This window comes from Leucopleurus acutus (genome assembly GCF_964270905.1).
Source record: "Leucopleurus acutus genome assembly, chromosome: 7".
Taxonomy (NCBI): Eukaryota; Metazoa; Chordata; class Mammalia; order Artiodactyla; family Delphinidae; genus Leucopleurus; species Leucopleurus acutus.
In genome coordinates this window covers 2,048,083-2,073,084 of record NC_139150.1, presented here as the reverse complement: position 1 = coordinate 2,073,084, position 25,002 = coordinate 2,048,083, and the positions used below count along the sequence as shown (strand labels likewise).

General features: G+C 60.1%; 4 protein-coding genes across 6 annotated transcripts; 2 read left to right on the top strand and 2 right to left on the bottom strand.

The window, feature by feature from the left end:
* The first annotated feature begins 416 nt into the window (after positions 1-416).
* SURF4 (surfeit 4) lies at positions 417-12,727 on the top strand. Its single transcript, XM_082843288.1, has 6 exons — positions 417-591; positions 7,518-7,704; positions 8,333-8,409; positions 9,046-9,089; positions 9,534-9,720; positions 10,406-12,727. Exons 1-6 carry the CDS (start codon positions 544-546, stop codon positions 10,670-10,672), a joined length of 810 nt encoding a protein of 269 aa, XP_082699414.1. The 5' UTR covers positions 417-543; the 3' UTR covers positions 10,673-12,727.
* Positions 12,728-12,868: 141 nt separating this feature from the next.
* SURF2 (surfeit 2) lies at positions 12,869-16,879 on the bottom strand. Its single transcript, XM_082843289.1, has 6 exons — positions 16,799-16,879; positions 16,556-16,710; positions 15,749-15,852; positions 13,724-13,912; positions 13,380-13,540; positions 12,869-13,084 (listed from the first exon to the last, which is right to left on the bottom strand). Exons 1-6 carry the CDS (start codon positions 16,874-16,876, stop codon positions 13,001-13,003), a joined length of 771 nt encoding a protein of 256 aa, XP_082699415.1. The 5' UTR covers positions 16,877-16,879; the 3' UTR covers positions 12,869-13,000.
* Positions 16,880-17,001: 122 nt separating this feature from the next.
* On the top strand, positions 17,002-21,195 carry SURF1 (SURF1 cytochrome c oxidase assembly factor; the record flags this gene model as incomplete). Of its 3 annotated transcripts, none has more annotated exons than XM_082843336.1 (8): positions 17,002-17,206; positions 18,117-18,250; positions 18,333-18,415; positions 19,285-19,476; positions 20,369-20,441; positions 20,528-20,690; positions 20,868-20,949; positions 21,029-21,195. In XM_082843336.1, 8 exons carry the CDS (start codon positions 17,002-17,004, stop codon positions 21,096-21,098), a joined length of 1,002 nt encoding a protein of 333 aa, XP_082699462.1. In that variant the 3' UTR covers positions 21,099-21,195. The 3 variants fall into 3 exon arrangements, with proteins under 3 accessions (XP_082699462.1, XP_082699463.1, XP_082699464.1); XM_082843337.1 differs by having other exon boundaries at positions 20,528-20,697; XM_082843338.1 differs by lacking the exons at positions 17,002-17,206; positions 18,117-18,250; positions 18,333-18,415 and adding an exon at positions 19,042-19,165.
* A 204-nt stretch (positions 21,196-21,399) lies between these two features.
* Positions 21,400-24,953, bottom strand: RPL7A (ribosomal protein L7a). Its single transcript, XM_082842414.1, has 8 exons — positions 24,924-24,953; positions 24,211-24,331; positions 23,492-23,641; positions 23,051-23,191; positions 22,772-22,851; positions 22,324-22,454; positions 21,741-21,810; positions 21,400-21,568 (listed from the first exon to the last, which is right to left on the bottom strand). Exons 1-8 carry the CDS (start codon positions 24,924-24,926, stop codon positions 21,464-21,466), a joined length of 801 nt encoding a protein of 266 aa, XP_082698540.1. The 5' UTR covers positions 24,927-24,953; the 3' UTR covers positions 21,400-21,463.
* Positions 24,954-25,002: the final 49 nt, after the last annotated feature.

The window sequence follows — 25,002 nt, the reverse complement described above, 5'->3', positions numbered from 1 at the left end:
AGCGGACAACTCGGCACCTGGTACTTTTCCATTGTGTCTTGCGGGGAGACTCCCGGCCTCCCTGTCCCACCACTGGGCGCTGGGGCGCACCGCTAGCCCCAGCCGAGTCGGACCCTAAACTGAGCATGCTCAGTCTGGACCGCGTCCGGTGAGCGCCCATCCCCCACCCTGGGGGCGCCCTTCAGCCCCGGGTGCTGGCCTGATCCGGGGACCCTCCCTGCCCGAACAGTGTCACAGTGTCCGCTGGGGCACCCGCGCGTCTCCAGCAGGCCGGCCCTCAGGGAGGAGCGGGCGGAGCCTCGAGCGGGGAGGGCGGGGCCTCAAGTGCGGTGGGCGGGGCCTGAGCGCGGCGGGCGGCGCGCGGCCCCGCGGCGCGGCCCCTTTAAGGCTTGGCCTACGTGGCAGCCGCTGGAGCCGCGGACGAGGAGCGAGGCCGGCCGCCGGCACTTCCTGTGGAGGCCGCAGCGGGCGCGGGCGCGGGCGCCGACGGGCCGAGCGCCGAGGGAGCGAGCGAGCGAGCTAGCCGAGCCTCCCGCCGCCGCCATGGGCCAGAACGACCTGATGGGCACGGCCGAGGACTTCGCAGACCAGGTGCGGCCTGCGGGCTCGGCCGGCCCCTCCCCCGGGCCTCCCGCCCGGAGCCTCCTCCCCCGGCCCCCCTCGGCCCCCTCTCCTGGATTCCCCCCGGGCCCCCGCCCGGCCCGCCTGCACCCCCCGGGCCCGGCCCCGAGACCCCGGCCGCCCCCAGAGCCGGCCCCCGGCCCGCAGGGCCGCCCCGAGGCCTGGGCCGTGCCCTCACTCCCGATGCCACCGGAGGGATCGCGCCCCCTCCCCCAAGCAGGGCCCTCCCTCCTGGGCTCGCCGCCCGTCCCGGCCGGGGGCACCCCCAAACCCGCCCCAAACCCGGCCTCCGGGCCCAGCCTGCCCTCGCGCCGCCCCCCACCCGGGCTCTGGGTGTGTTCCCGGGCCCCTGCTTCGGCGCCCAGCTCGGTGGGCCCGTCCTCCCCAGCCCGGCCCGGGCCATCCTAGAAGCCGAGGGGTGTCAGCGGCTGCCTCCCCGGCTCCGGAGAAGGGGCCCGAGGCCCCGGGGTGCGTGGGGCGCGTCCTCTGCATTCTACACTGTTGGGTGGTCCCTGCACGCTTTTCCTTTTACTGGGCGCTCTTCGGGGGCGGGCTGGGGAGCTGATCCTGAACGGGGGTTGGTCAGGCCGGAGGCCTGGGGTCCTCCCAGAGGAAAGGGGGCGCCCTGGTATGCACCCTGCTGCAGAAAGCCACAGTACTTGTTTTCTCTTTCCCAGATGTGTTGGGTTCCTGGGGTCCCTTTGACCCTTCCCTGCGTTTTCCTTCCCTGTTTGGACTCTGCCCTGAGACTGAAATGAATGGGTATCTATCTGTCTGTACACAAACCTGGGAGGAGGGGAAGCCTATCTTCCTGTTTTTCCCCTTCCAAGGGTGTACAGGTGGCCTTCCGAGCTACAGGGAAGCCCTTGAAACAGGCCCTTGAGTCACCATTAAAGGTGTTCAAAAACTAGATGGACAGAACCAGATCCTGGAAAGGGGAAAGGACACAGCTTCCACCCTCTCTCTCTACCAAGCTTGGTCCAAAGAACATGGTGGTGATTTTTCAGTCGTGTACCTTTTACTTCTAAAAGTATCCCGTTATGTCTACAGACGAACAGCCCCATCTCTGCCGGAAGATCCATGTCTGGCCCAAGTGTCATTCTTTCTTTGGTTGACTTACTGTGTGTGTGGCTTTGCCAGAGTTCACAGTAGTGAGGTTAAATTTTTTATTTTTATGGAGGTGGTATTAATTCATCATACTCTGAGGCTGGGCTTCTTGGAGGGAGGGTGTGTGTGTGTGTGTGTGTGTGTGTGTGTGTGTGTGTGTGTGTGCGCGCGCGCATGCGTGTGTGTGTGCGTGCGCGCGTTCACTTTCTGATCAGTTATTGGTGAACAAGATTTCCTGTTGTTTCCCTTGAGGGGTGATACCTCTCTTGCGTGGTCTCCCAGTCGGGTTCTCCTATGCGCTACTTTCCTGTGAGCTGATAACTTTAAAAACCACTTTGGGGATAAAACATAGCAACTTGAAGAAACAGTTTTTCCTAAGGTCATGATTTTGTGTTTACAGACACAATCCAAAAATTGTATCCCTCTCAAAAACAATTCATATCGAAGGCTCTCAGAAACCAAGTAGGCTTGCTTAGTTTGTCGCTTTTCATTGCCATAACCGTAGTGACCCAATTTTGTTCCCCCAAGTAGCAACTACCTAAGAAGACGGCTCCTTTTAGCCAAGGGAGTCATGAGAGCCTTGTACACTCACTCTGCAGCCGGAAAAACCCTGGTTTTGCAAGTGAATTTCATAACCGAATCTAGATAAAATGTCTCCAGTCAAGTTGCTGCCAACTATCAAATGATAAACCCTCCTACTGCCAAAACAAAAACAAAAACAAAAACACCCCACCAGACTCCTTTTACGTAATCCTTTCTTCTTTTTCTCCATTTTGTTTGCCTTCAATGAGAGAAGCAGAATCTTGGAACCAGAAAGGCCCTTGAGGGGCACACAGGGTTGGCCTGCACCAGTTTACTATGGGAAGGGAGGCCGGGCCTGCTGAGGCTCCTGGACTGGCCTGGGGCCATGGCCCTGGGAGAAGCCCAGTCTCTGACCTCGAGGCTAGTACCACACACACGTGCTTCTAAAGCCTAGCGTTCCTCTCCTGGTACAAATGAAGGGAACCGCACAAAGCACTAGCGTCGTAAGGGGGCACGTGCTGCCTTAGAAAACGGAGCAACAGCGTGGACCGAGGCCGCGTCTGTCGGGCAGTGCAGGCCCCTGCTGTCAGTGTTTCAGCAGCAGAGCCCACCTTGGTGGTGGCAGCTGTCGGCGCACCCCTCTGGGGGTGGCTCAGGAGGGCGGGGCTCAGCGCGCTGTCACAGACAGAGTTCGGAGCCTCTTCCGGCGGCAGGCTTGGTGCGAGAGGAGGGTGTGGACAGATAGTGGGGTGCAGAGCCAAAGCAGTGGCTTCCCGTGGACAGAATCTGGGGCGGTGCTTTTGTTTTTAACATTTACCCACATAGTACTAAAACAATAAAGGTGCTGCGAGTCCGGCTTTTAAGATGAAAATGATCTAATTTGAAGGGACTGGGGAAATGTCATAAAAGTCACTGATGATATAATATGACATATCTGTCTTTTCTAACCTTGTCTTCAGAAAACAAAAGCAAAAATGAAGTGACAGGATTTGGCCAGAAAGTCTGGGCTGCCGTGAACAGGACCTCAAAAGGGCCATGTGTTCTCTGAGAGTTATGACAGTAATCCTGAACCTTCGATACACCCGCACTGGGCCAGGTCCTCCGTATATACGACTTCTGCCGCCCCTGGATCCCGGAGCTTGGCCATAGCGTTTCCACCTTTAGATGCGGAGAGGGAGGTCTGTGTGGTCTCGCGCAGCACGTGGTGGGTCAATATGTTGAGTCCACGTGTGGCTTGGCCGTCCTGCGACCTTGCCTTCAGGTCTGCAGAGGCGCGAGCGCAGGGTGAGTGGTCTGGTTACTTCCCGCTGGCAGGCTCTGCCCGAGCTGCCTCTTTGGCATCAGGCTCCTTGCCCTGCGTGGCCAGGGACAGTGTCCTCCTGCTGGAGAAAGTACTGAGAGTGCTCTGTGCGGGAGCTGGGCATTCGGAAGCCATCTGAGACTGGTCTGAAGGAGCCAGAGACTAATGAACTCGGCAGTCCGAAATTATGCACGTGCCCTGCAGCTGGAGCTCGCTGCCAGTCTGCAGACTGTAACTTGCAAGCACATTTGCACCAGTAAATAGGAGTATTAGCACTTACTGGGTTCTACCTGGTGGTTCGTCACCAAGGTGACAGATAGGCTGCATGAGGCCTTGCTCTCCAGCGTGGCCTTTGGTGTTTTTTTTAAATAAATTTATTTATTTATTTACTTATTTTCGGCTGCGTTGGGTCTTCGTTGCTGCGCGCGGGCTTCCTCTAGTTGCGGCGAGCAGGGAGGGGCTGCTCTGTTGCGGTGCGCAGTCTTCTAATTGCAGTGGCTTCTCTTGTTGCAGAGCACGGGCTGTAGGCGCCTGGGCTTCAGTAGTTGTGGCACACGGGCTCAGTAGTTGTGGCTCGCGGGCTCTAGAGCGCAGGCTCAGTAGTTGCGGCACACGGGCTTGGTTGTTCCGTGGCATGGGGGATCCTCCTGGGCCAGGGATCGAACCTGTGTCCCCTGCGTTGGCAGGCAGATTTTTAACCATTGCGCCACCAGGGAGGTCCCTGGCCTTTGGTGTTTTTACCTGTCCTCTGGCAGGACAGAGCCAGTCCTGGAAGCTGTCACCCCCAGGAGCTCCCCTTGGCCTCTGGTCACTCGCCGGAGAGCTAGGATGGCCTTGGCAGGACACTGAGCCGGGCGTACACAGCCCCCAGGCCTCAGGGCTCTGGATTAACAGTGCGTGGATGACCGTCAGTGTGGTAGGGCTCTGGTGACAGTGGGGGGTGGCTGCTGAGTGCTTTCCTCTTGTTCCTTTGCTCTGTCACCCCCTCCCCAGCAAGGGCTTCCTGCCTTATGCCGAAAAGGCGTGGGGAGAGGGCAGAGGGGAGCCGGCTGACTCACTCTCCCTGCTCACCGGCCTTAGACAGGAGGTTCAGAAAAGCCGCCCTGCCTCTTCTGGGCAGTGGGGTGGAGGCGTGCGGGCGGGGGCTGTGGCTGGTGAGGCCTGCTCCCGGAAGGTCAGGTGCAGCCTGGAGCTGCCTTCCTATTGGTAGGCGCTTTGTCCCACGTGGGTTTTTAGTAAAGAAAGCCAGGCCATCTCTCCAGCTCAGGGCCGGCTGACATCTCTTCCTGGACCTCGAGGTGCTGCGTGACCCTACAGAGCAGTGCTCAGGGAGACTTACTGGGGGTTCGGGGGTCTCGGTGGACGCACATGTGTGAGGCACTGAGCTCCAGTACCAGCCCTGACTCAGCCTGATGTGCGGGAAGTCACCTGGCCGCTGGTTCTAATCTGGGACATGCAGGCTTGAGCTGGCCCTTGAGAAGGGCAGCCCCGGTCCTTGGTGATCAAGGAAGTCTGACTGCCTCTTTCCTCCGCCTCTAAGTTCTCATGAAATAAGAATCGCAGACTGCTTTCCTCAGGTCCCTTTTGTCCTGAATGCTAAGACAAAGTAGGTTTTCCCGTGCTTTGTGGGACATGATCGCCGTATTCCCAGGGTTATGTCCCAGGTCAGGTGTAGCTACCCCAGTGGAGAGAATGGCTGACCGCCCCGCGGGTGCGCGGGCAGCAGGCAGCCCCCGGCCTTCGGGCCCTTTGTGTGAGCGGGAGGCCGGCTTAGCACGCACACCGGCCAGGTGGCTTCTGGGTGCCTGCTTCGGGGGCTCTTCTGCTGTGCCGAGGGGACACTGTCTAAAGCAGCGTGACGTGGGTTCAGGGGCCACACGTTGAGACCAAGATGTGTGTAGGCAATAAGATTAAAATTGGGTCTGGTCTCATGTTATATCACACCTAGTTTTTTTCTTTCCTGTTCAGTGCAAACAGGTGCCCATTAGTGCGTGGCTGGTTAAGAGAGGCTCCGGATCGGCCTGACTTATAAAATCGTCAGCCCTAAACCTAGGTCACGTATGACTTTGAAAATCAGATTCGTGCTTAGTTCGGAGCACAGATGCCTGAACTTTTGCTGTGCTTTTCCAAAGCAGAGAGACATCTGTCTCCTTGGTGTGTCTGCATGCAGAGGAAGGAGTGGGTTACGTGTCCGAAGGGAACCTTCTCTGGGCCGCTCTTTAATCCTCTTGACCCAGACACTCAAATTAAGATGCGTCACGGAGGCTTTAAACACGGCCTCTGTCTCGTCTTGTGGGCTGCGGCGCAGTGGGCGCGCTCCCCCGCCCGGGAGTCCGAGTCTGCACAGCCGTCCGGCGGGGCCCCGCCGGCCTCGCCGTGGCTTCTCCCCCGTTTCCACATCGAGCTGAGGCCAGTGTCGTCGCCCGGGCTTCTGGGCGGGGCCTCGACACGAGGGCCAGGGCATCAGAGCTGAGGGGGTGCTCTTTGTATCTCGACGGGCTGGGTGACTACACCGCTGCTGGGCATTTCGAAATCATTCGGGCCATGAGGCAGAAACGGGAGGGCATGTGGCATCAGCTGTCTCCGCAGCCCCCGATCTGACGTGTTTCTTCTCTGCATGGACTCCAGAATTCATATAAGAGTATTTGGGACCTCTTTTTTTTTTTTTAAACAGGGTCCTTTCCCTTTCCTTTTCTCCTCTGCTCATTAAAGTTGGAAAGAATCTTCGCCACCATGGACACAGCTGTCCTCACTTCTAGAAGGATGGTAGAGACCACTCCCCCTCCCCCCAAAGTAACTCAGTCCGTCTCCAGTCCACAGTGTGCTGGCTGGTGGGTGTCAGAGCCAGGATGAGAACCCTGAGCTCCGGTCTCCGCCGTGCTTCTGTGCCCGTACCTGCGTGCGTGCCTGTCTGCGCGTCTGTCTCCCTCACTGTGACTCCAGCACCGCTTCCGTGGGGGTCAGGGGCTGAGCAGACGCGTCACCTCGGGGCTCAAGCTCCAGGACTGGAGGAGAGTGGACACTGGCTCGTCAGCTCGCTCTCCTCCGCTCCCAGGCCGGCCAGGCCAGGCTGCTGTGGCCCAGGTCCCCGGAGGAGGGGGGGCTTCTCTGTGCAGACCGAGCCAGAGCTGACGAACTGCAGGCTGGTCTAAGCAGCCCGAGGCTCGTTAACCCTGTTGGACAGCTTCAGTGCTTCCTAGGACTTGTGAGCCGCTCTTCAGAACACCAGAAACGAAGGAGCGCTCCTGTATACACCTCTGTTTATTGCACCGACAGGTTCAGTCGGCTAAGGGGCTGTGACGCTCAGCTGTGTCCCTCTGACGAGTCAGACTCACCGCTGCCCTTTAGACTCTGCTCCTGACATGTCACTCGTGTGGGTGGGTCTCCGATCTTTCTCCCGAGTTCCTGCTGTGTTAGCATGTGTCACAGGGTTTCTTTCCCTTTGTACCTCAGCTTCGAACGCCTGGTAAGACAAAGTGCGTGCAGTTCACCGAATGACATTTGTACCTCAGTCTCGCCTTGCCTCTCTGTGTCCTAATCACCCATCTTAAGTGGCGCGGCTCGCAGGGGGCAGGCGGCCGTGTCTGGAGGTGTCGGGCTGTCGTGGTCGGAGCGGGGCCGCTCACAGCAGCTGGTGGGCAGAGAGGCCGGGTAGCTGCTCGCAGCCCTCGGCGCAGGACGCCCCACGACAGAGAGCGAGCTGGTGCGGAGGCACCCTCGACGGGTCGCCTCCGAGGGCCAGTCCAGTCTGTCGCTGGGCGGGTCTGCCTTGCCCACGCCCTGTGTCCTGTGGCAGTCCCACGCGTGACGACTGTAGTTGCCGCACACACGTCAGCTGAGATGGCGGAGGAGGTCGGGTCGGGCCTGGGACATCGCCTTCGGGCTCCTTCGTCTCCCGGACGGAGGCCTGGGCGGTGCCGGGAGCGGGCGCCGGGCCCCTGACCCTCGGCTTTCCGCGGCCCCGCAGTTCCTGCGAGTCACCAAGCAGTACCTGCCGCACGTGGCACGCCTCTGCCTCATCAGCACCTTCCTGGAGGACGGCATCCGCATGTGGCTCCAGTGGAGCGAGCAGCGGGACTACATCGACACCACCTGGAGCTGCGGCTACCTGCTGGCCTCCTCCTTCGTGTTCCTCAACCTGCTCGGACAGCTGAGTGAGTGGCGCCGGCGCTCGGGGGCCTGTGTGTCTGCAGCTCCTCGCGCCAGGCCAGCAGCCCGGGCCCGGCAGTTGGGCCTGCCGGCGCGCGGGTGCGTGCTCTGTGTTGGGTCCTGGCTGCGTTGCTTTGAGGCCCTGTGATCAGTGCCCAGAGCGGGAGGTGCTGGAGATGGGGGCACCTGGGTGGGCCAGCGAGGAGCTGAGGCACCCCAAACCCAGGGTGTCTGGAAAGGATCAACAGGTAAACAGAGAAGGGGGCGCATCAGACACCAGTGCAGCTGCGTCGGCCTTGGGTCTGCCTTCCGCCCCTGCTGGCCATCTTGCGGCGGCAGCGCTCCCTCTCGCACGTTAGGGGGCAAGGACGGGACTTGCACTTGCCAGCCTGTCCCGAAGCCCCACAGTTGAGCTTCTTTCTGATGGACAGTGACTGACTGTAAGCAAGGGACCCACTTTCCGGACCAGTGTTTTTGATGAGTAAAGACCAGTGGACGCGTGTGTGTGGCCCGTGCCTACCACGACTCTCCCAGAAGATGCTTTCTGCTTGGGGGCGGGCGGTTGGGCTGCCGCTGCGCGGAGGGCCAGGTGAGTGGCCGCGGTCCCCTGAGCCTCGCCCTTCTCCCTTGCAGCCGGCTGCATCCTGGTGCTGATGAGGAAGTTCGTGCAGTACGCCTGCTTCGGGCTCTTCGGCATCATTGCGCTGCAGGTAAACGGCACGCGGCTGGGGTCTCACTCCCGCTCTGCTTAGAGCAGAGCTGCTGGCGAAAGGCATTTGTGAGGACTCAGGCTCACTCCCCTCTCGGCCCTCTGTGTGTCTGCCTGGAACTCCTTTTCTCTTCTGAGAAATTGCTGGATTTTCCTCCATGCCAGCCGTGGAAACTCAGGAGAGCCAGACAGCCGAGCGCCCTGGGAAGGGGCCGAACTCCGGGCATCCACCTTTTGCCACTTTCCTGAGTTCCCTGTGACAAGGGGACAAGTCACGGGGTCGGCTGCAGCCAGGGCACTGTGTTGTTAGCGTCTTACTTCATAAAGAAGAGCACCTAGCTACTCACGTGAGATGCGTCACACACATCTACTGCAGACTGGCGTCTCAGAGCCACTGCGTTCTCCAGAATGTCCTGGGCCCCGCCCTGAGGAGGCAAGGGCTTGCTGGATCCGGGGCCCCCGCTGCCCCGAGACGCTGAGCTTGGGGCCGTCGGGGTCCTGAGAGGGTTCTGTGCGTCGTGTATTTAGATTCTCACCTACGCTGGAAGAACTGCCTGGCGCTGTTCATTCTGTAGAAGTACAGATCTGTCTGAAAATGCTGAGACTCAAGTTTCTCTCTCTTCCCTGTTCTCCTTAGACGATTGCCTACAGCATTTTATGGGACTTGAAGTTTCTCATGAGGTAGGTGCCTTCTGGCTGGCGACTTCGTGCACTTTCCTCGTGTTTCTAAACTCAGTAACAGTTGGTTGAAGTAAGTTTCTTTGGGTCCAAACCATGCTTCTTAGAATCTGTAGCGGACGTTGGTGAAGCCTTTTCCTTCCCCACCCACAGCCCCCAGGACAGAGGTGAGAATGAGGTCATCCCTCCCGACCCCGTATCTCATGAGGGCGACGAGGGCCCAAGTGAAGTACTGGCTCCCAGGGACCCAGCTGGTCAGCAGGAGAGCCCAGGCCAGGCCATCCCGAGGGCGACGCGGAGGCATCCGTGTCTCCGGGCGCGTGGGGCTTCCCTGTCCGTGGGTGTCACCGGAGTCCCTGCTCCTGCCGGGGTCTCCCGATGTGGTCCGCCGGGCGCTCACAGAGCCTGATGAGCCTGAGCGACTAGCGTGGCGTGTCCGTTCCTCAGGAACCTGGCCCTGGGAGGAGGCTTGTTGCTTCTCCTGGCGGAGTCCCGTTCCGAAGGGAAGAGCATGTTCGCGGGCGTCCCCACCGTGCGCGAGAGCTCCCCCAGACAGTACATGCAGCTCGGAGGCCGCGTCTTGCTGGTCCTGATGTTCATGACCCTCCTGCACTTCGACGCCAGCTTCTTCTCGGTAAGTGTTCCTGTCGGGTCCCTGTCCTTCTAGAACGGGTGCTGCCCCCTCTCTTCCCAGCTGTGCACTAAGCATAGCTGAGGGGCCATCGGGATGATCCTGTTAAAGGAAACAGTGCTGCCGAGCTCTTACGCACCAAGAAGCTGCCTTTCCAACAGATTAGGTCCCGCATCTCCCTGACCTCGCGGAAGGGTCCGTCCAGGCTGCTGGTGAAGGTTCCTGGCACAGGCTCCTGTTCTCTTTCCTTCCTCACACTCCTGCCTTTATCGTGTCCTTTTCGTTGGGGCTGCAGAGTCGAAGGCTTTGTCCTTGTCCCCCAGTGGCTTACAGAGCTGGGGGGCCCCGGCCGGGCGGGGTCCCCAGGAGGGGCTCCTGGTGCTGGGGAGGGGGGGAGCGTTTGGCTCTAAGCAGCGCCGGGGACTGTGGTTGTGACTGACAGGTCCACCGGGCTCAGACTGGGGCAGGTCCCGGTAAATCCCAGCCTGTTCTTTGGAGACCTACCCTTCCCCAAACCTTTCTCAATTTTCAAAGCGTTGCTTTCGCTGCTGCCCCCATCGCAGGAGACATGATTTTCTTCCCTGCTTGTAATGCCGGCTCTCGGCACGCCCTGAGTCACTCCACCCTGGCCCACGGGCAGCTGGAACCTGCCTGTTTATTTCTATTGCTTACCTTCCAACCCGTGCAGATTCTCCAGAACATCGTGGGCACGGCTCTGATGATTTTGGTGGCCATCGGCTTTAAAACCAAGCTGGCCGCTTTGACTCTCGTCGTGTGGCTGTTTGCCATCAACGTGTATTTCAACGCTTTCTGGACCATTCCCGTCTACAAGCCCATGCACGACTTCCTCAAGTACGACTTCTTCCAGACCATGTCGGTGATCGGGGGCTTGCTCCTGGTGGTGGCCCTGGGCCCCGGGGGCGTGTCCATGGACGAGAAGAAGAAAGAGTGGTAACACAGCCCTCCCCGCCTGGCTGGGACCCGTGGCCGTCGAGGACTGGTTCAGGGTGGATTCGCCATAACTGCCAGCATTTTCTGTATCCTCTTCCCTCCCCTCCCTTGGTAAAGGCACAGATGTTTTGAGAACTTTATTTGCGGACACCTGATAATTGATGGCTAAATCTGCTCTGGACCCCACCACCTGGTGTCTGACCGTGCGGAGCCAGCCGGCCCGTGGTCAGCGCCTCCCTCCCCAAGGCCGGCCGCGGCTCTGTGGAGTGAGCAGCTTACTTGGCTGTGGCCTCTCGGTCCTGGTTTTCTTTTGGTTTCTTTTTTGGGGTGGGGGACCTTCAAGCTGTACTGTGAGCAGATACATTTGTGTATCATTCAAAGCAGTCTCCCTCTTATTTTTTTTTAAAGTTTACGTTTTTAGCTAAAACTACTCGATGATTTGGGGTGGCCCAGCCCAGCATCAACACACTGGTTCCGACTCGCACCAGTGCCTTCCCCGTCGTCTCTGCCCTGCGTTGTGATACTTCATAGGGACAGCGGGAGCATGTAGAGAACCCCAGACCCAGAGCATAAGGCAGCGCTGGAGGGGCAGCGAAGGTGCGGTGAGAGGCGTTCACCGGGGCCTCGACTCGGATCGGTGCGACGCCCTGGGAGCGGTAGTGGCTCAAGGTGCGGACGGTGGCCCACGGGGAGGCTGCCCGGGGCCCGCAGGAACCCGCCCCCCGGGCCCGGCAGCACGCGGGCCTCAGCCGCATGCGTGGCCAGCTCGGTGGGGGCCAGCTGCCACCGCGGGGCCGGGCCAGAGCGGGTGCTCAGACCGGTTACCTCACGCTGAGCTGCCCCAGGGCCACAGCCAGAGCCAGGCTGGCGCTGCCTGCTGTCTCCCCCCTCCCGGGGCTCCCCAGGCCACGCGGCCACCACTCCCCGCCTTCACGAGGCTGCGGCTTGCTCAGACTGTCCATTTGCTATGCTGAATGCAGCCCCAAGTACTTTTCACGATTTGTGATGCCTTACCGATTGGATCTCGAGCCTGGATTTCAAGTTTCCTAACATTGCCTTATACTGTTTCTCTTCCTGGGGCTGTGAGTGCTTCTTGCTGTTCTCCACTCGTCCGCCTCCTAGCGATGCCTCTGTGCCTCCCACGGGGAGTCAGGGTCAGACCGACACGGTGAGGCTGGCGAACTCCCCTCCTTGGAGGCCTCTCGCAAGCCTTGCCTTGGGGCCGATCTCACCTTCTCCGGTTTGCTCAGCTAGGGGTGCAAGCCTGAGGGCCTCCCCAGGGCTGCTGGGGCCAGTCCTGAACCCAGATCCACGTCTACCTTCCAGGCCAGAGCCAGGGTGAGGTGGGGAGCAACCCGCCCCGCCCCAGCGAAACCCCTGGTCAGCTTCCCAGGGCAGGGGGGAGGCCGGCTCTTACCCACCAGTGCGCTTAGCACCTTTCCAGCACCCTCCTGTGTCCCCGCCGCTGCAGAGGCTCAACCCAAGACGCTCCCAATCCCTCCCCCGGTGGCCCTACTCCCCGAGTATTTATAAGTTCTGAGGCTTTTCTACTTCAGTCACTGGGATGCTCCCACACGACGGGGCTGTTCTGACTCAGTGTCGCAACCTGGGCAGGGTGGCGTCTTGATCTACACCCCCCTCCCCGTTACCCCAGCATGATGGCCCTGATGAACGGCGCTCTCGGCCAGGTCGCAGTTGCTCCGTGACACTGTTTTTGGCAGGGTACAGGTCTTCTTCGGCTCCCTGCTAGGAAGACCTTTCTGGTTTGTAAAAACTGAGATTGACCCTGGTGGCCAGGTGGCGTCGTGGCCACCAGTCCCGCCTCCCCTGGCCCTGCGTGGGCTAGTGCTCGGGCCGGGGGTCGATGCCTACTCGGGGAGAAGAGAAAAACAGGATCTACCAACTGGTTCTGGCGCAACGATTTCTGAAAAATTTTTTGCTTTATGGGGGAGATAGTTATGAATCTCATTTTATGCTGTATTTTATATCTTAGTTGTGTTTGAAAACATTTTGATTTTTGGAGACACGTCAAAATAAATAGTGGCATTTGTTGTATGCAGTGTGATCCTCTGGTGTCGTCCAGCCAGGTGGGGACTGGCCAGGGCTCTCCTCGGTGCCCCCTCCGGGGTCCCTGCTGCTTCCTGGGGGTGGGGGTGAGACCCTGACATCCGCGGGTCAGACCCCCCGGCCTTCTGGGGCAGCAAACGAGGAGTGGATGGACATCCCACCAGCTGGGAGGACGCACGGCGGGCACCTCGAAGAGGAACGTGGCGTGCATGCCGGGAGGGTTCTCGAAAGGCTCTCAAGATGCGTTTTCTCCAGCGACTTCCCATTAACCTGACTGTTTGAAAGAGGTGAAGCTCTTAGGTTTGCGGTGATGACTCTTGGACTTCCTTCTCAACGAGCCGGACTGCTTCTGCGGCACAAACAGAGAATCCTGATCAGTGGAGGCGTTCTGATCTGACGCAGGGGTGCTGTAAGCCCGGCCCCCGCAATCCCGGCCCGCAGACAGGAAGAGGCTTTAGTGGAAACTCCTGGGCAGCAAACCAGGAAGCAGCCCCCTGCCCCCATTAGAGCAGCCTCGGCGCTTATCTTAACGTATCGTTAGCTTGAGATTTCGGTTGTGAGAAAGGTGTTCTTTTTTAAAGAAGCTGAAACCATAGCTAGAAGAAGCCGCTGCCACGCCGGCAGCCCTGGGGGTGGCACCCCACCTTCCCGCGCTTGGGGACCCGCTCCCGGCCCGCGGCCTCGCTGTCCCCAGGGCCCGTCTCTCTGCGGCGTCTTGGCTTCTCGTCCTCATCCCCTGTCAGAAAGTCGTCGGTGCTGTCCTCGTGCTCGGTCCCTCCCAGGTCCTTTTTGGTGAACAGCTCGGCTGGAAGGAGCAGAGGTTTGGGCCGTTTTAGGTCGAGTCCACCACCCGTGCTGGGGGTCAGCCGGGCCCAGGACCGGAGGACACACGGCAGGAGGGAGCTGCTCACGGCTGACAGAAACGGAGCGGACGGTCGCAGCCCGAATCCAGAGGATGGGCAGGGAGAGGGGGCGCGTCCCGGCTTACGTGGGTACAGGTCTGTCATGCTGTCGTCACTGTCACTTGGGGCGGCGCCGTCATCGCTGGACGCGGGTTCCCAGAAGGCTGCTCTAGGGCGGGGCGGCCCGCCACTGTCCTGCCGGGCTCCCCTCCTCCCACGCCTGCCGCCGGCACAGGCGGGCACGAACTCCACGCAGTGCTTCTGGCACTCCTCGTCTGGGAGACAGATAGGCACGCTGCCGGGTTCCTGCCTCGTCTCCCCACAGCCCTCCGGGAACAGAGCTGAGCTCCGCCAGGGCCCCCAGAACCCTCCCCCCACAGGTAAGATCAGCAGAGGAAGGCGAGCGCCGCCAGCCGGGTTCCTTCCGGGAGAGCAGGGGGGCGCGTGGGGATGCGGGCCCGGGGCAGGAGGAGGGTGGCGAAGGCCTCCCTCTTCTCTCCTCCCCGGCTAGGACGCGCCTGGAGCATCTGTTCTCTGGCTCCAGCCGGCCACGGCTGGGAGGGCGCTGAGCGGGCACAGGAAGCCGGGCCAGCCTGTCCCCCGGAGATGGAAGTCCCCTCAGGCACAGCGGCCAGGACCCCTGCTGGATGGCGGGGCTCAGCGGAAGTTGGTGCCTGGCCCTTGCCGACCCTTGGCTCAGAGCAGAGGGCGGGGACGAGGCCTCACGGAGAAGCCTCGCTGCAGCCACACCGGCCCCCCTGCACCGAGGACTCGGGGCAGCCGGCTGCTGGAGCTCGCCCTCCGTCGGCCCTCACTGTCCCCCAACTCCGGCCATCGTCACTCACGGGGTGGACGAGCGCTGCTGGGCCCCGGCTCTCTCGTCACCGCCCACCTGCGGGGCCCCATCCCCGGCTGCCCCTCTGCTGCCCCCTCCACGGCCGCACAGCGGCCCCGTCACCAGCAGAGCAGACTCCGTGCGTGGCCAGGCGCCCGGCCCGGCATCGGAACCGCTCCCTACTCGTGGGGAAACGCAGCCCCTTCCCGCCTCGCCGAGCAGCTGAGCGCGGCTGCGGGAAGCAAGGTGACCTGCCCTTCGGGGCCGTCTGACGAGGCTACCGCTGCGTCCCTGAGACTCCTCTCTGTCTCAGACACGACCGCACGGGGCTCCTCTGAGCTCAGGCCCAGGCCTGTCACCCAGCTCCACGGGATGCAGACGCCGTGTCTGTGTCGCTGAGCTGCATCATCTGAGGGCTGGTCCGTGTCCTCAACAGCCACCCTCCCCGATCCACCTCCACTTGTAACGTGCGAAGGGACCTGTGCTCTTCCCCAGAAAGCCATTCTTCAGACTCCACGCTCCCACCTTCGTGACGTCAGCAGCCACCAGTTGTCACACCAGGACCCTGGGAAGCACAGCCGGTTTCCCCCTCTCCCTCACTGCCCCCATCCACTGATTCTATCCACAAAACCGTTAGAAACCTCCCACATCCTTCCATCTGCCCTGCCAGCACCTGGTGACCCCAGCCACCGGCATCTTCACCTGGGTGACTGCACAGCAACCGGCTGGCCCCTCCCCTCCCCTCTCCCCTGGCAGCAACATGTGATCCTGAGACACAAACAGATCAGGCCAGTCCCTGCTTTAACCCTTCCAGGGCATCCCCACTCCACGGCTGCCAAGACCCACTGTGGTCTCGTCCCCACCCGCCTTTCTAACCCCACCTTGCCTGGTGGCACGATGGCCGTCCTCCAGACACCCCCCCAGCCAAGCGAAGCACTCTCCCCGCCTCCCCGCCCCCACCCCCCGCAGTCCCGCAAGTCTCAGTCTAAAGGGAAACCCTCCGAGAACCTCCTGCATAAGACAGGTCCACCTGCCTCGCTTGACACCGTCTTCTTCACAGCACTTAACACAACCTGCATCACTTCGGAGTCTGCCTCTGGCTCTGCACCGTCTCTACCGTCGTCCCTCTCTCCTCACTGTACTGGGACCCGAACCACTGCGTCCACCAAGTACCACCAAAGGACGCCCGGGCTGCCGCTTCTGCGTTCTAGGGGCGCTGGTCCTGGGGGAGGGCAGGCAAGCACCCAGACACCCATGTCCCGCCTTGGCTACTTACATTTCTGCAGCGCCCTCTGGTACCGCCGGCCCTGGGTGTGCCTCAGCACGTGCTCCGGGGACTTGTTGATGTGCCGCAGGGTGAGTTTGCAGAACAGCTGGTGCCTAAGGGGACAGTTCACAAGCAAGGATCCAGACCCATGGTTCTCCACCCTGGCCTCCCCCAGACAGACTGACAGGGGAGGTCTACCACGTGGCTGGGGCATCAGGATTCTTAAAAGCTCCCAAGCAACTGCAGTCCGCAGCCGTGTTGGAGAAGCACTCATCCAGGCGGACTGCGGCCTCTCACCGTCTACCTGGAAAACAGGCCTCACCAGCCTCTCCGGACTCTGCTCCAGGACGAGAGAGGCACGTCGGCGAAAGCCTGGCAAAGTGCTCGACAGTGGGAGCGTCTGCCATGCCCCTCTTCGTTTTAACTACTATTGTCAACCGTGCGCTCTCAGCTAAATCAAAGCTCTCCTTTAAACCAAGGGTGACCAAGCACAAGCGCTCCAATCCTCTTGAAGCAGACAGGCCCAGGTGACAGACCTCACGTTTACAAAAAAGCAAACACGCACGGGGGACGGGCCTCACTGGAGATCCCAGGTGACTCACAGCTCCAGGACGCCCACCTGGATCTCAGGTCTCCTATCTCACGGGAGGGTGCGCGCTGCAGAACAGGCCGCGTCTTTGAGGAGCGCTCACCCAGCGGGGAGGGGTCGGGGCTTTGGAGTCTACCCAGCTCCGGCCAGACTCAGCACTAGGAACTGTCCCACCCTAGGCCTCCCGGGCAGTGCCGGGCCCGCCTCGGCCCGGCCCAGCCACGTACGGGTTCTTGGTGCTGGGCACAATGTGTGGCTCGAACTCGGCGTAGTCGAAGGCCGGGGAGGCGCGGACAAGCCGCCGGTACTTCTTGCCGCGGGTGTAGACCTGGAGCTCCGGCAGGCGGCAGGGCAGCTCGTGGCCTGTCAGAGCGCACCTCACCTGCGGGCGGGAAGGCGGGGCGGTCAGGGGGTCTGGGCGGTCTGGGGACCCGGGGCCCGTCGCGCGGGGTCCTGTGCTGCCCGCCCACCTTGCGGGCGCCGGGCTCCAGCCGCAGGCTCGGATGCTCCCGCAGGAAGGCGCATACGTCGGCCGGCGGCTCGATCATGGCTCGGCGCGCACGGAGCTGGAGGCCGAACGTCGCTCGAACCACGTGGGCCGGGGCGGGGCCGGGCGGCGCCCCGGAAGCAGACGCCTCCAGATCCCGGAAGCGCGCTCCCGGGCGGGGGGGGGATGGCGGCGGCGAGGGGGTTGGGGCTGCGAGCGGCGGGGCTGGGGTCGCTTCTGCGGGCGGCGGGCATGGGGCCGGTGAGCGGAGCGGGGTGGCCGGGCTGGGGGCGCGCGCCCGGACTGAACGAGCTCAGCCGGCCCCTTGCGTCTCCGCAGGCCCCGGCCCGCGCCGTCCGGAGGAGCGCCCTTGGGGTCATCTCGCGCCCAGGTGAGGACTCGTCCAGGGATGCCCTCGGCATCTGGGAAAGCCGCCCCGTCCGTCCGTGCCTCCGCTTTGCCGGAGCGCGTGGCATCACGATAAGCCCTGGAACTGCCGCCCGAGCCTCTGAGTCGGGCCCTGGGTGCGCGCGGGCTCTGGCGGGCGCTGTCGTCCGCGCTGCCGCCCGAGACGTGCCATAACCGCCCCACGGCACCTCGGGCTGCTGCGGGGCCAACCCAGGACGGAAACTGTGTGGGCTCCTAAAGGAAAGCCTAGCTAATCACCACGGTTTGCATGTTGCCTCCAAGGCACAGCAAAGGGTACTTGTGTGTAGAGTGCTGTGCACACTGTAAAGGCACGTTGCAAGCCTGCTCCAGGCCTGCCTTTTCACCATCCTCCAGACCCGTAATGCTTTCCGTTGATGGGACTCACCCTCTGAGAGCCTAAATGTACTTCCTGTGTTTGTTCTGCCGACTTTAAATTTACGAACGATGAAAAAGAACAGCTGTTCTGAGTTCTGTAAACCACTCTCCAGAGTGTATCACATTCAGTCTGCAGAGCACAGTAGCCTGTACCCGTGCACCTTCATGACAGGATACATCTCAGCATATTCTTGCACAAAAGGCGTGAGGTGGTTCCATGAATTACCCAGGGTCATGGTTGGTGGCAGAGCCAGGACTAAGCCCTGGATCTCATTCAGTGGGTGAATGTCCACTGAGTGGGTGTCATGCGCTGGGCACTGGGTTAGGAGCTGGGCTGAACGCATGTGCTGCTGGTGGGCTCCCGACTGCACGTGGTGGCCTGGGCCCTCTTCTGCATCACGTTCTCTCCGGTAGTCATGGCAGCTTCAAGGAGTTGTCTGCTCCAGTTCTTTGTTCCAGGGCTTCCGGCCCCATGCCCGTGTTGTGACATCTACTAGGGTTGGTCTGGAGGCCCAGCAGGTGTGGCAGCTCTTCAGCCGAAGCAACTGCCGCCAAAACGGAAGACGACTCCTTCCTCCAGTGGTTTCTGCTTCTCATACCTGTGACTGCCTTTGGCCTGGGGACGTGGCAGGTAAAGCCTGGCTTCTCGCGCTCCTGGTTCTGAGCCCTTGACTCTGCTGCCATCTGCTCGGGCTTATGCCCTGTGTCCGTAGGTCCAGCGCCGGAAGTGGAAGCTACAGCTGATCGCAGAACTAGAGTCTAGAGTTATGGCCGAGCCCATCCCGCTGCCCGCAGAGTGAGTGTGTGAGGCCCCCCCCCCCCGGGGCTGGGGCTCAGGTGAGGTCAGCAGTGGGGCCTGGCTGCTGCCACCCTTCCCGACCCTGATGGGAGCCCTCAAAATCAGGGGTCCTGCTAGGCTTCCTGTTGACACCCGACTGCCCTCGTGAAGCTGCCTGTCATACAGACACAGATCTTTGAACCTGGGTTTCGCGCCTTTTCCAGGCCAGGCCCAGTGTAGCTGAGGGACCCCCCCCCCCACAGTGCTGACGGCTTTCTGCAGCAGTAATTGTTAGCTGGAGGGGAGGGCACGTGCATGTCACGTCTGGACATGAGAATGGTACTGTGAGAAAATGCGCAGGCATTCGACTGCTTTCTCCCCTCATTTAAAAGCACTGTCCTAGGAATTCCCTGGTGGTCCAGTGGTTAGAACCCCAGGCTTCCACCGCAGGGGGCCCTGGTTCCATCCCTGGTCAGGGAACTGAGATCCCACAGGCTGTGCGGCACAGCCAAAAAAAAGGCACTGTCCTAAGAGTGCCAGCTAAAATCACAAAGCTTTCCAGACAGAGGAGCAAACAAGTGGGTCACATTCGGCTTGCAGATGACGGTTTTGGCCCACGTATTTTATCGTGTTCACACAGGAGACCACAGCTTTAAGCTTTTCTTGAAAACATGGACTGTTGGGCAGCACAGATCCACGTTCCCATGTGGCATCAAAGGGATCAGCTTCCCCCTTTGGAGGGCGCATCACGCAGACCCCACCGTGGCGGTGTGTCCCCTTCTACATTGCTTCTCAGGCCACGGTGGGCTTCGTGGTTTGCAGACCCTTAAGAGGGTTTGTCTTCCTGCCAAACCTTGCTTGGTCTCAGCTCCTCCCCTCTCTTGTAGCCCAATGGAACTGCAGAAACTGGAGTACCGGCCCGTGAAGGTCAGGGGGCACTTTGACCACTCTAAAGAGCTGTACCTGATGCCCCGGACCATGGTGGACCCGGCCCGGGAGGCCCGGGAGGCCGGCCGGCTCTCGTCGGCGGCTGAGAGTGGTGCCTACGTGGTCACTCCCTTCCACTGCACTGCCCTGGGGTGAGTGGGACGCGGGGCAGCTGACCGGCCTGGCAGATGCGGTCCTTCCCATCTCCTTCCTTCTCAGCCCCCGGCCCTGGGGAATCCAAGAAACCCAGATAAGCTCGACTCCTTGGGAGTCTGAAATGTGTAATTCCGACATTATTAAGCCAATTAACTTCTTACTGAACAACGCCTGCCTGTTGAGCTCTGAAGGAAGGAGAGGTGAACGAAACAGGCCTCTGGAGAAACCGTCCATGAGTGGCCCACACGTTTAGTGCTTAGGGTGCAGCCTGAGGGGTCAGCAGAGGAACTCAAGAGAAAGGAACCCCCAGCCCTGCAGGGAGGGAGTCGACTCGAGGAAGGCTTCCCGGGGGCTCTTTGGGTCAAACAGTGAGTGAGGAGATGGGCGGAGTATCCCAGGGGAAGGAGGTGACATGTACACGTTGGGGGCTCTGCAAGTGCAAGACCGGTAAGTAGAGCAGCTTCCCAACGGTAACATACAAATGAAACCCCAGGTCCCTTGTCAGCCCCCAGCTTTCTGGTTTTAGGTCTGGGATGGGCCCCAACACTGCAGCTCGGGGACTCCCCTGGTTAGGATGGGAGATTGTGGGCAGACACGCGAGGCAGTAGTTGGAGGCGGCGGGGCGGTGTTGGTCATTGGCTGCGGGTGCAGCAGGTGAAGCACAAAGCAAGCGGAGGCCGCTGCTGGTGACAGTGGCGCGGAGGCCGCGAACCTACAGCACTCACAGTGTCGGGCACCCCCTCCCCCCTCCAGCTAGCTCGACTGACCCTTAAACCCTTACCCTACCCGTGCTGTGGTCCGGGAGGGAGGAGCCAGAGTGACTTGTTAGTGACCACCTTTATTCAAAAACCGTCCCTGACCTCAAACAGCACGCTCTTACTACTCTAGAGTCACCATCCTGGTAAATAGAGGGTTTGTGCCCAGGAAGAAAGTGAATCCAGATACGCGGCGCAAAGGCCAGGTAAGGGGCGTGAACCCGTCCCCCTGTAGGAACCAATCCAGGCTCCATGCAGGGCCCCACAGAGCATCTCACACCTTCCTGGGCAGGTTGAGGGAGAAGTGGACCTAGTCGGGATGGTGAGGCTGTCGGAGACCAGGAAGCCCTTTGTTCCCGAGAATAATCCCGCGAGGAACCACTGGCATTACCGGGACCTGGAGGCCATGGCCCGGCTCACAGGCGCAGAGCCCATCTTCATAGATGCCGACTTCAGTACGTTGTGAGCAGGCCCTGTTCTACCTTCCTCTTGACCCTGGACAGCTCCCCAGCACTTCCGCCCCAGCGCTCGACAAGAGGAGGGCGACGTGAGGGGGCTGGCTGACTGGCCACTAAGTGCCAAGCAGCTGGTAGCACAGGCCCCGGTGAGGACACAGCCCACTGTCCCCGCAGAGAGCACAGTCCCTGGAGGACCCATTGGAGGGCAGACCAGAGTGACCCTGAGGAACGAGCACATGCAGTACATCATCACCTGGTAAGCCCGGGCTCCGCCCACTCCTGCTGGCCCCACCCTCCCTTCAGCCCCGACAGCGCTCACTTTCTTTCAACCCAAGGTACGGACTCTGCGCGGCCACCTCGTACCTGTGGTTTAAGAAATTCCTAAGCCGGGCTCCTGGTGTGTGACGAGGCTGGCAGATGTAGCCGTCCCTGAACAGCTGAAGCCACTTCAAGAGACTCGACTTTAGGCTGATGACGTGTTACTGGTATAAATAAATCTCTACACCGCATGTGTAGCGCCTTCCTTCCACCCAAATGAACTAGTCGATCTAAGATCCGGGCTTGGTTCAGCGTATTCAAGGTATTCAAGTACTGCTTGGCCTTTTCAAAACTGGAGCAACACCCAAGTGCTGCCCTATGAGGGATAAGGACGCAGGGTTCACTTGCCACTGTCCCAACCTTTTAGCCCAAAATGCCCAACACTGGCTGAAGAAGAGGTTTTTTTTATTATTATTATCATTTTTATGTACAGAAAAATCAATAGTGTACACTTAGCCCAGTTTGGTGGCCAGTTCTTTGGCCTTTGCCTTTTCCAGCTTGGCGATGCGAGCCACTGATTTGGGACCCAGGATGTTGCCTCCCCAGTGACGGCGGATCTGTAACAAGAAGACAGGCAGTCAGCTTGGCAGGTCATTTTACGCACTTCTACTGGGTTGTTCCAAGTTGACTGGCAAATACAACTGCTCAGAAAGAGCCGAGAGCCAGGCCGTTTCTGACTAAAGACGCAGCTCACCAGAAGACAGTGTTCTGTGTGAGTGTGCCACCTACCTCGTCATATCTGTCGTTGTAATTGGTCCTGATGGCTTCCACCAGCTTAGCCAGAGCACCTTTGTCTTCCCTAACAAGGCAGAGGGGAAAATGGGAGTCATTGGCCTCTCAGTTACCCTTCCAGAAAGCATCAGCGACTTTTTAGCTCCAACACAAACCTTCTGCCTCAGATGACAACATGACAACATGGTTTATTCAGGTGAAGAAATTCATAACCATCATCGGCAAAGGTTCAGAAAAAAGTATTCTTTTTTTTTTTTTCATTTTTCTTTTTGCGGCACGCAGGCCTCTGCTGTGGTCTCTCCCGTTGCGGAGCACAGGCTCCGGACGCGCAGGCTCAGCGGCCATGGCTCACGGGCCCAGCCGCTCCGCGGCATGTGGGATCTTCCCGGACCGGGGCACGAACCCACGTCCCCTGCATCGGCAGGCAGACTCTCAACCACTGCGCCACCAGGGAAGCCCGAAAAAAGTATTTTAAGGTCGGTCTTTAAGCTAACATCCCGAGAAATTAAGCAAACTTGGGGGTGGGGGAAGGCTGTCCCCTAGTGATTCTTGGGAATTCTGGGCTACACTGCACACTTACGAGTTGACTTGTGTGAAGGCCACTGTGGTGCAGGTCTTCCTGTGGACCAAACGCCCCAGCCGGGCCTTGCCCTTGATGATGCAGTAGGGAACCCCCATCTTACGGCACAGGGCAGGCAGGAAAACCACCAGCTGGAAGACAGCATTAGCTCTAGAGCGTATCTTGAGCAAAAGCAGTAACTTAAAAGCTAACGTGGTAGCAACTGCTCAGGGTTAAAAAGCTCCTACACTTGTACTTCAAGGTTTGATTCAGTGAGAGTGTCACATCATTGCAATAGCCACGAGATGGCTCCCCTGTCAGCACTCCTTAGACGGAAAGCTGACAGTGCTCTCCACCCTGCTAGGGCCTCTGCCAGACCGAGTATTTAGCTTTGAGCTGTCTTCCTGGTACAAACAAGGACCCAACCAATCTCAGTCCAGCAGGCAACGCCTGAGAACAAGTCACGTACCTCGATGGGATCCACGTCATGCGCGATTACCACCAGCTGAGCCTTCTTGTTCTCCACCAAGGTGGTGACAGTATTAACCCCTAGAACATACAAGCAGTCTGTGTGGCAGAGGGGCGGGGCTTCTGGGCACAGCAGCACTTGCACCGGGGGCCCCCGCCATGACTCAGGGTTAAAAAGCTCGGATTTTACTCTTCACAGCGATTCCAGGTGAAGAAGTTCATGCATCATCGCCAGCAGCCTGCCCCACCATTCAGCCTCTTCAAGGCGGGGCCCACTCACCTGCTCGGAGGACAGGTGGCCTCTTGGTGGGGACATCCCCTTTGCCCGCAGCTTTCTTCTCAGCTCGGGCCAGCAACCGCTGCTTCTTCACTTGCTTTGTCTCTGGTCTGTACTTGTGGGCCAGCTTAAGCAGTTGAGTAGCTGAAAAAAAGACCGCCAGCTCAGGTCGATAGTTTAAAAGAGTACATCACTTAACTGTACAAATGCTAGGTCACTGTCCTGAACACAAGTGCACTTCGAGAGATCTCAGGTCGTATACGTTCTCTCTTCAGTGGATCACGTTCCGGAAACTAGACAAAGGATCCTAAGTTTTAATAAACTAACGTACTGAAGATACCCCTGCCCCTTTACGGGCCTCAGCTCTGCCGGTGTCCAAGTAAAGGTGGCGACCGTGCCCAAGAAATCCCTCACCCATGTTGCGCTTCTGCCACAGAACCTCACCTGTTTGGCGGTCCAAGGCCTGGGTGAACTGGTTAATGGCGGGAGGCACTTTCAGCCGCTTATAGAGGATGGCCCTTTGCCGCTGCAGGCGGATGTAGCGGGGCCATTTGACAAAGCGGGTGAGGTCCCTTTTGGGCTGGATGTCCTGTCCTGAGAAGTAAAGGGCAACACTGTGAGGCTCAAACTCCCCGTCCAGTTCGTGTTCAGGGCCACTCAGAAGGGCGTAGGTGCGTCAGCGATCTCGGTGCTTTAAAAGGGCATCACCACGTCTCAGCAAACATTCTTTTGCATCACCTGCACACAGACACCTGGGATCACAGGGGACACTACCGACCCCTCTCCTCACTCAACAAGCAGCCGAGCGTGTGTCGGTACCGCAGCCCCATCGCCTCTGCTCCGGCAGAGCTGGGTTCGTGACGGCCCCGCTGAACCCCAAGGCCAGTATCTGGGCTCCCCACTGCCACACGCTCAGGCGCTTACAGTGCGGCCACGAAGGATGCGCCGTCGCTGCCCCCTCTCAGAGGGAGAGATTAAGAACCGAGCCGGGTTACAGCTAGAAAGCGGCCAAAACGCGACAATCCCCATCCAAGTAGCCTCGACTCCAAACTCACTGAATTCTAGCAAGGCCAAAACACAACCTTCTGTTCAACCAGCCGCTTCTCTTCGCTGGGGGATACCGTCTAAGCAGCCGTTTTCAACATTTCCCGCCTCTTACTCACCAATGCCAAAATTCTTGGGCCTCTTCTCGAACAAGGGGTTGACCACCTTCTTGGCCTCCTGCTTCTTCACCACCGCGGGGGCCGGGGCCACCTTCTTGCCCTTGGCCTTCTTTCCCTTCGGCTGGGCAAAAGGAAACACCCAGTTCAACCGCCGCCTCCCCAACACGCTCTCTGAAGAGGGGTGGGTCCCGAGCCGGCCCCAACATCCCCGTGAGCAAACCTGGCCCCAGCCGCAGGCGCCGCGAGCCCGGCGACCGCCCCCCGCTCGTGCATCAGCGATCTTGGTGGTTAGGGACGTCCTCACCATCACTCAGATAGCAAATATTCTTTCACATCATCTGCACGAGCCTCGGCAGCCCCGCGGCCCCTTTCGGAGTGCGGCGGGCTCCAAACAGCAGAGGCAGACAGACTGAGAACCCCCTGCCCAAGCCCCCAGGCGGCCCCCGGGACGGAAGAGCCCACGGGGCGCTGGAGCGCCTCGGCCCCGTCAGCCTCGAACCCCGCATGGCGGCGCTGCGCACCCCGGATCCTCCTCCTCCCCAGACCCGGCTGCCGAGGAGTCTATGCGGCCCCAGTGCCTCTAGGCGAGGCCCCGCGGGGATCCTCTCGCGCTGGGCCGTGGAGGGATCCCTGCGCAGTCACGCCTCGAGAAGGATGGCAGCGGATAGAGCCCGGATCCGAAAGCCAGCATCGCTGGCTCCAAGGACACTCACCATCTTGAACGGTTGGCGGAGAAAGAAAGGAAAGGGAATTGTGGGTAATATGTATGCGACCTCGGAGATCGCGAGAACT

Bases quoted from the DNA above. Each gene is read 5' to 3' on its own strand.
- SURF4 (XM_082843288.1), top strand. From the start codon at position 544: ATGGGCCAGAACGACCTGATGGGCACGGCCGAGGACTTCGCAGACCAG. The intron at 592-7,517 runs GTGCGGCCTGCG...GCGGCCCCGCAG, and splicing joins CCGAGGACTTCGCAGACCAG to TTCCTGCGAGTCACCAAGCA. The intron at 7,705-8,332 runs GTGAGTGGCGCC...TCTCCCTTGCAG, and splicing joins CAACCTGCTCGGACAGCTGA to CCGGCTGCATCCTGGTGCTG.
- SURF2 (XM_082843289.1), bottom strand. From the start codon at position 16,876: ATGATCGAGCCGCCGGCCGACGTATGCGCCTTCCTGCGGGAGCATCCG. The intron at 15,853-16,555 runs GTACGTGGCTGG...CTGTCCCCTTAG, and splicing joins GTGCCCAGCACCAAGAACCC to GCACCAGCTGTTCTGCAAAC. The intron at 13,913-15,748 runs GTAAGTAGCCAA...TCTGTCTCCCAG, and splicing joins CCAGAGGGCGCTGCAGAAAT to ACGAGGAGTGCCAGAAGCAC.
- RPL7A (XM_082842414.1), bottom strand. The intron at 22,852-23,050 runs GTGAGTGGGCCC...TGTATGTTCTAG, and splicing joins GCCACCTGTCCTCCGAGCAG to GGGTTAATACTGTCACCACC. The intron at 21,811-22,323 runs GTAAGTGTGCAG...CTGCCTTGTTAG, and splicing joins GCCTTCACACAAGTCAACTC to GGAAGACAAAGGTGCTCTGG.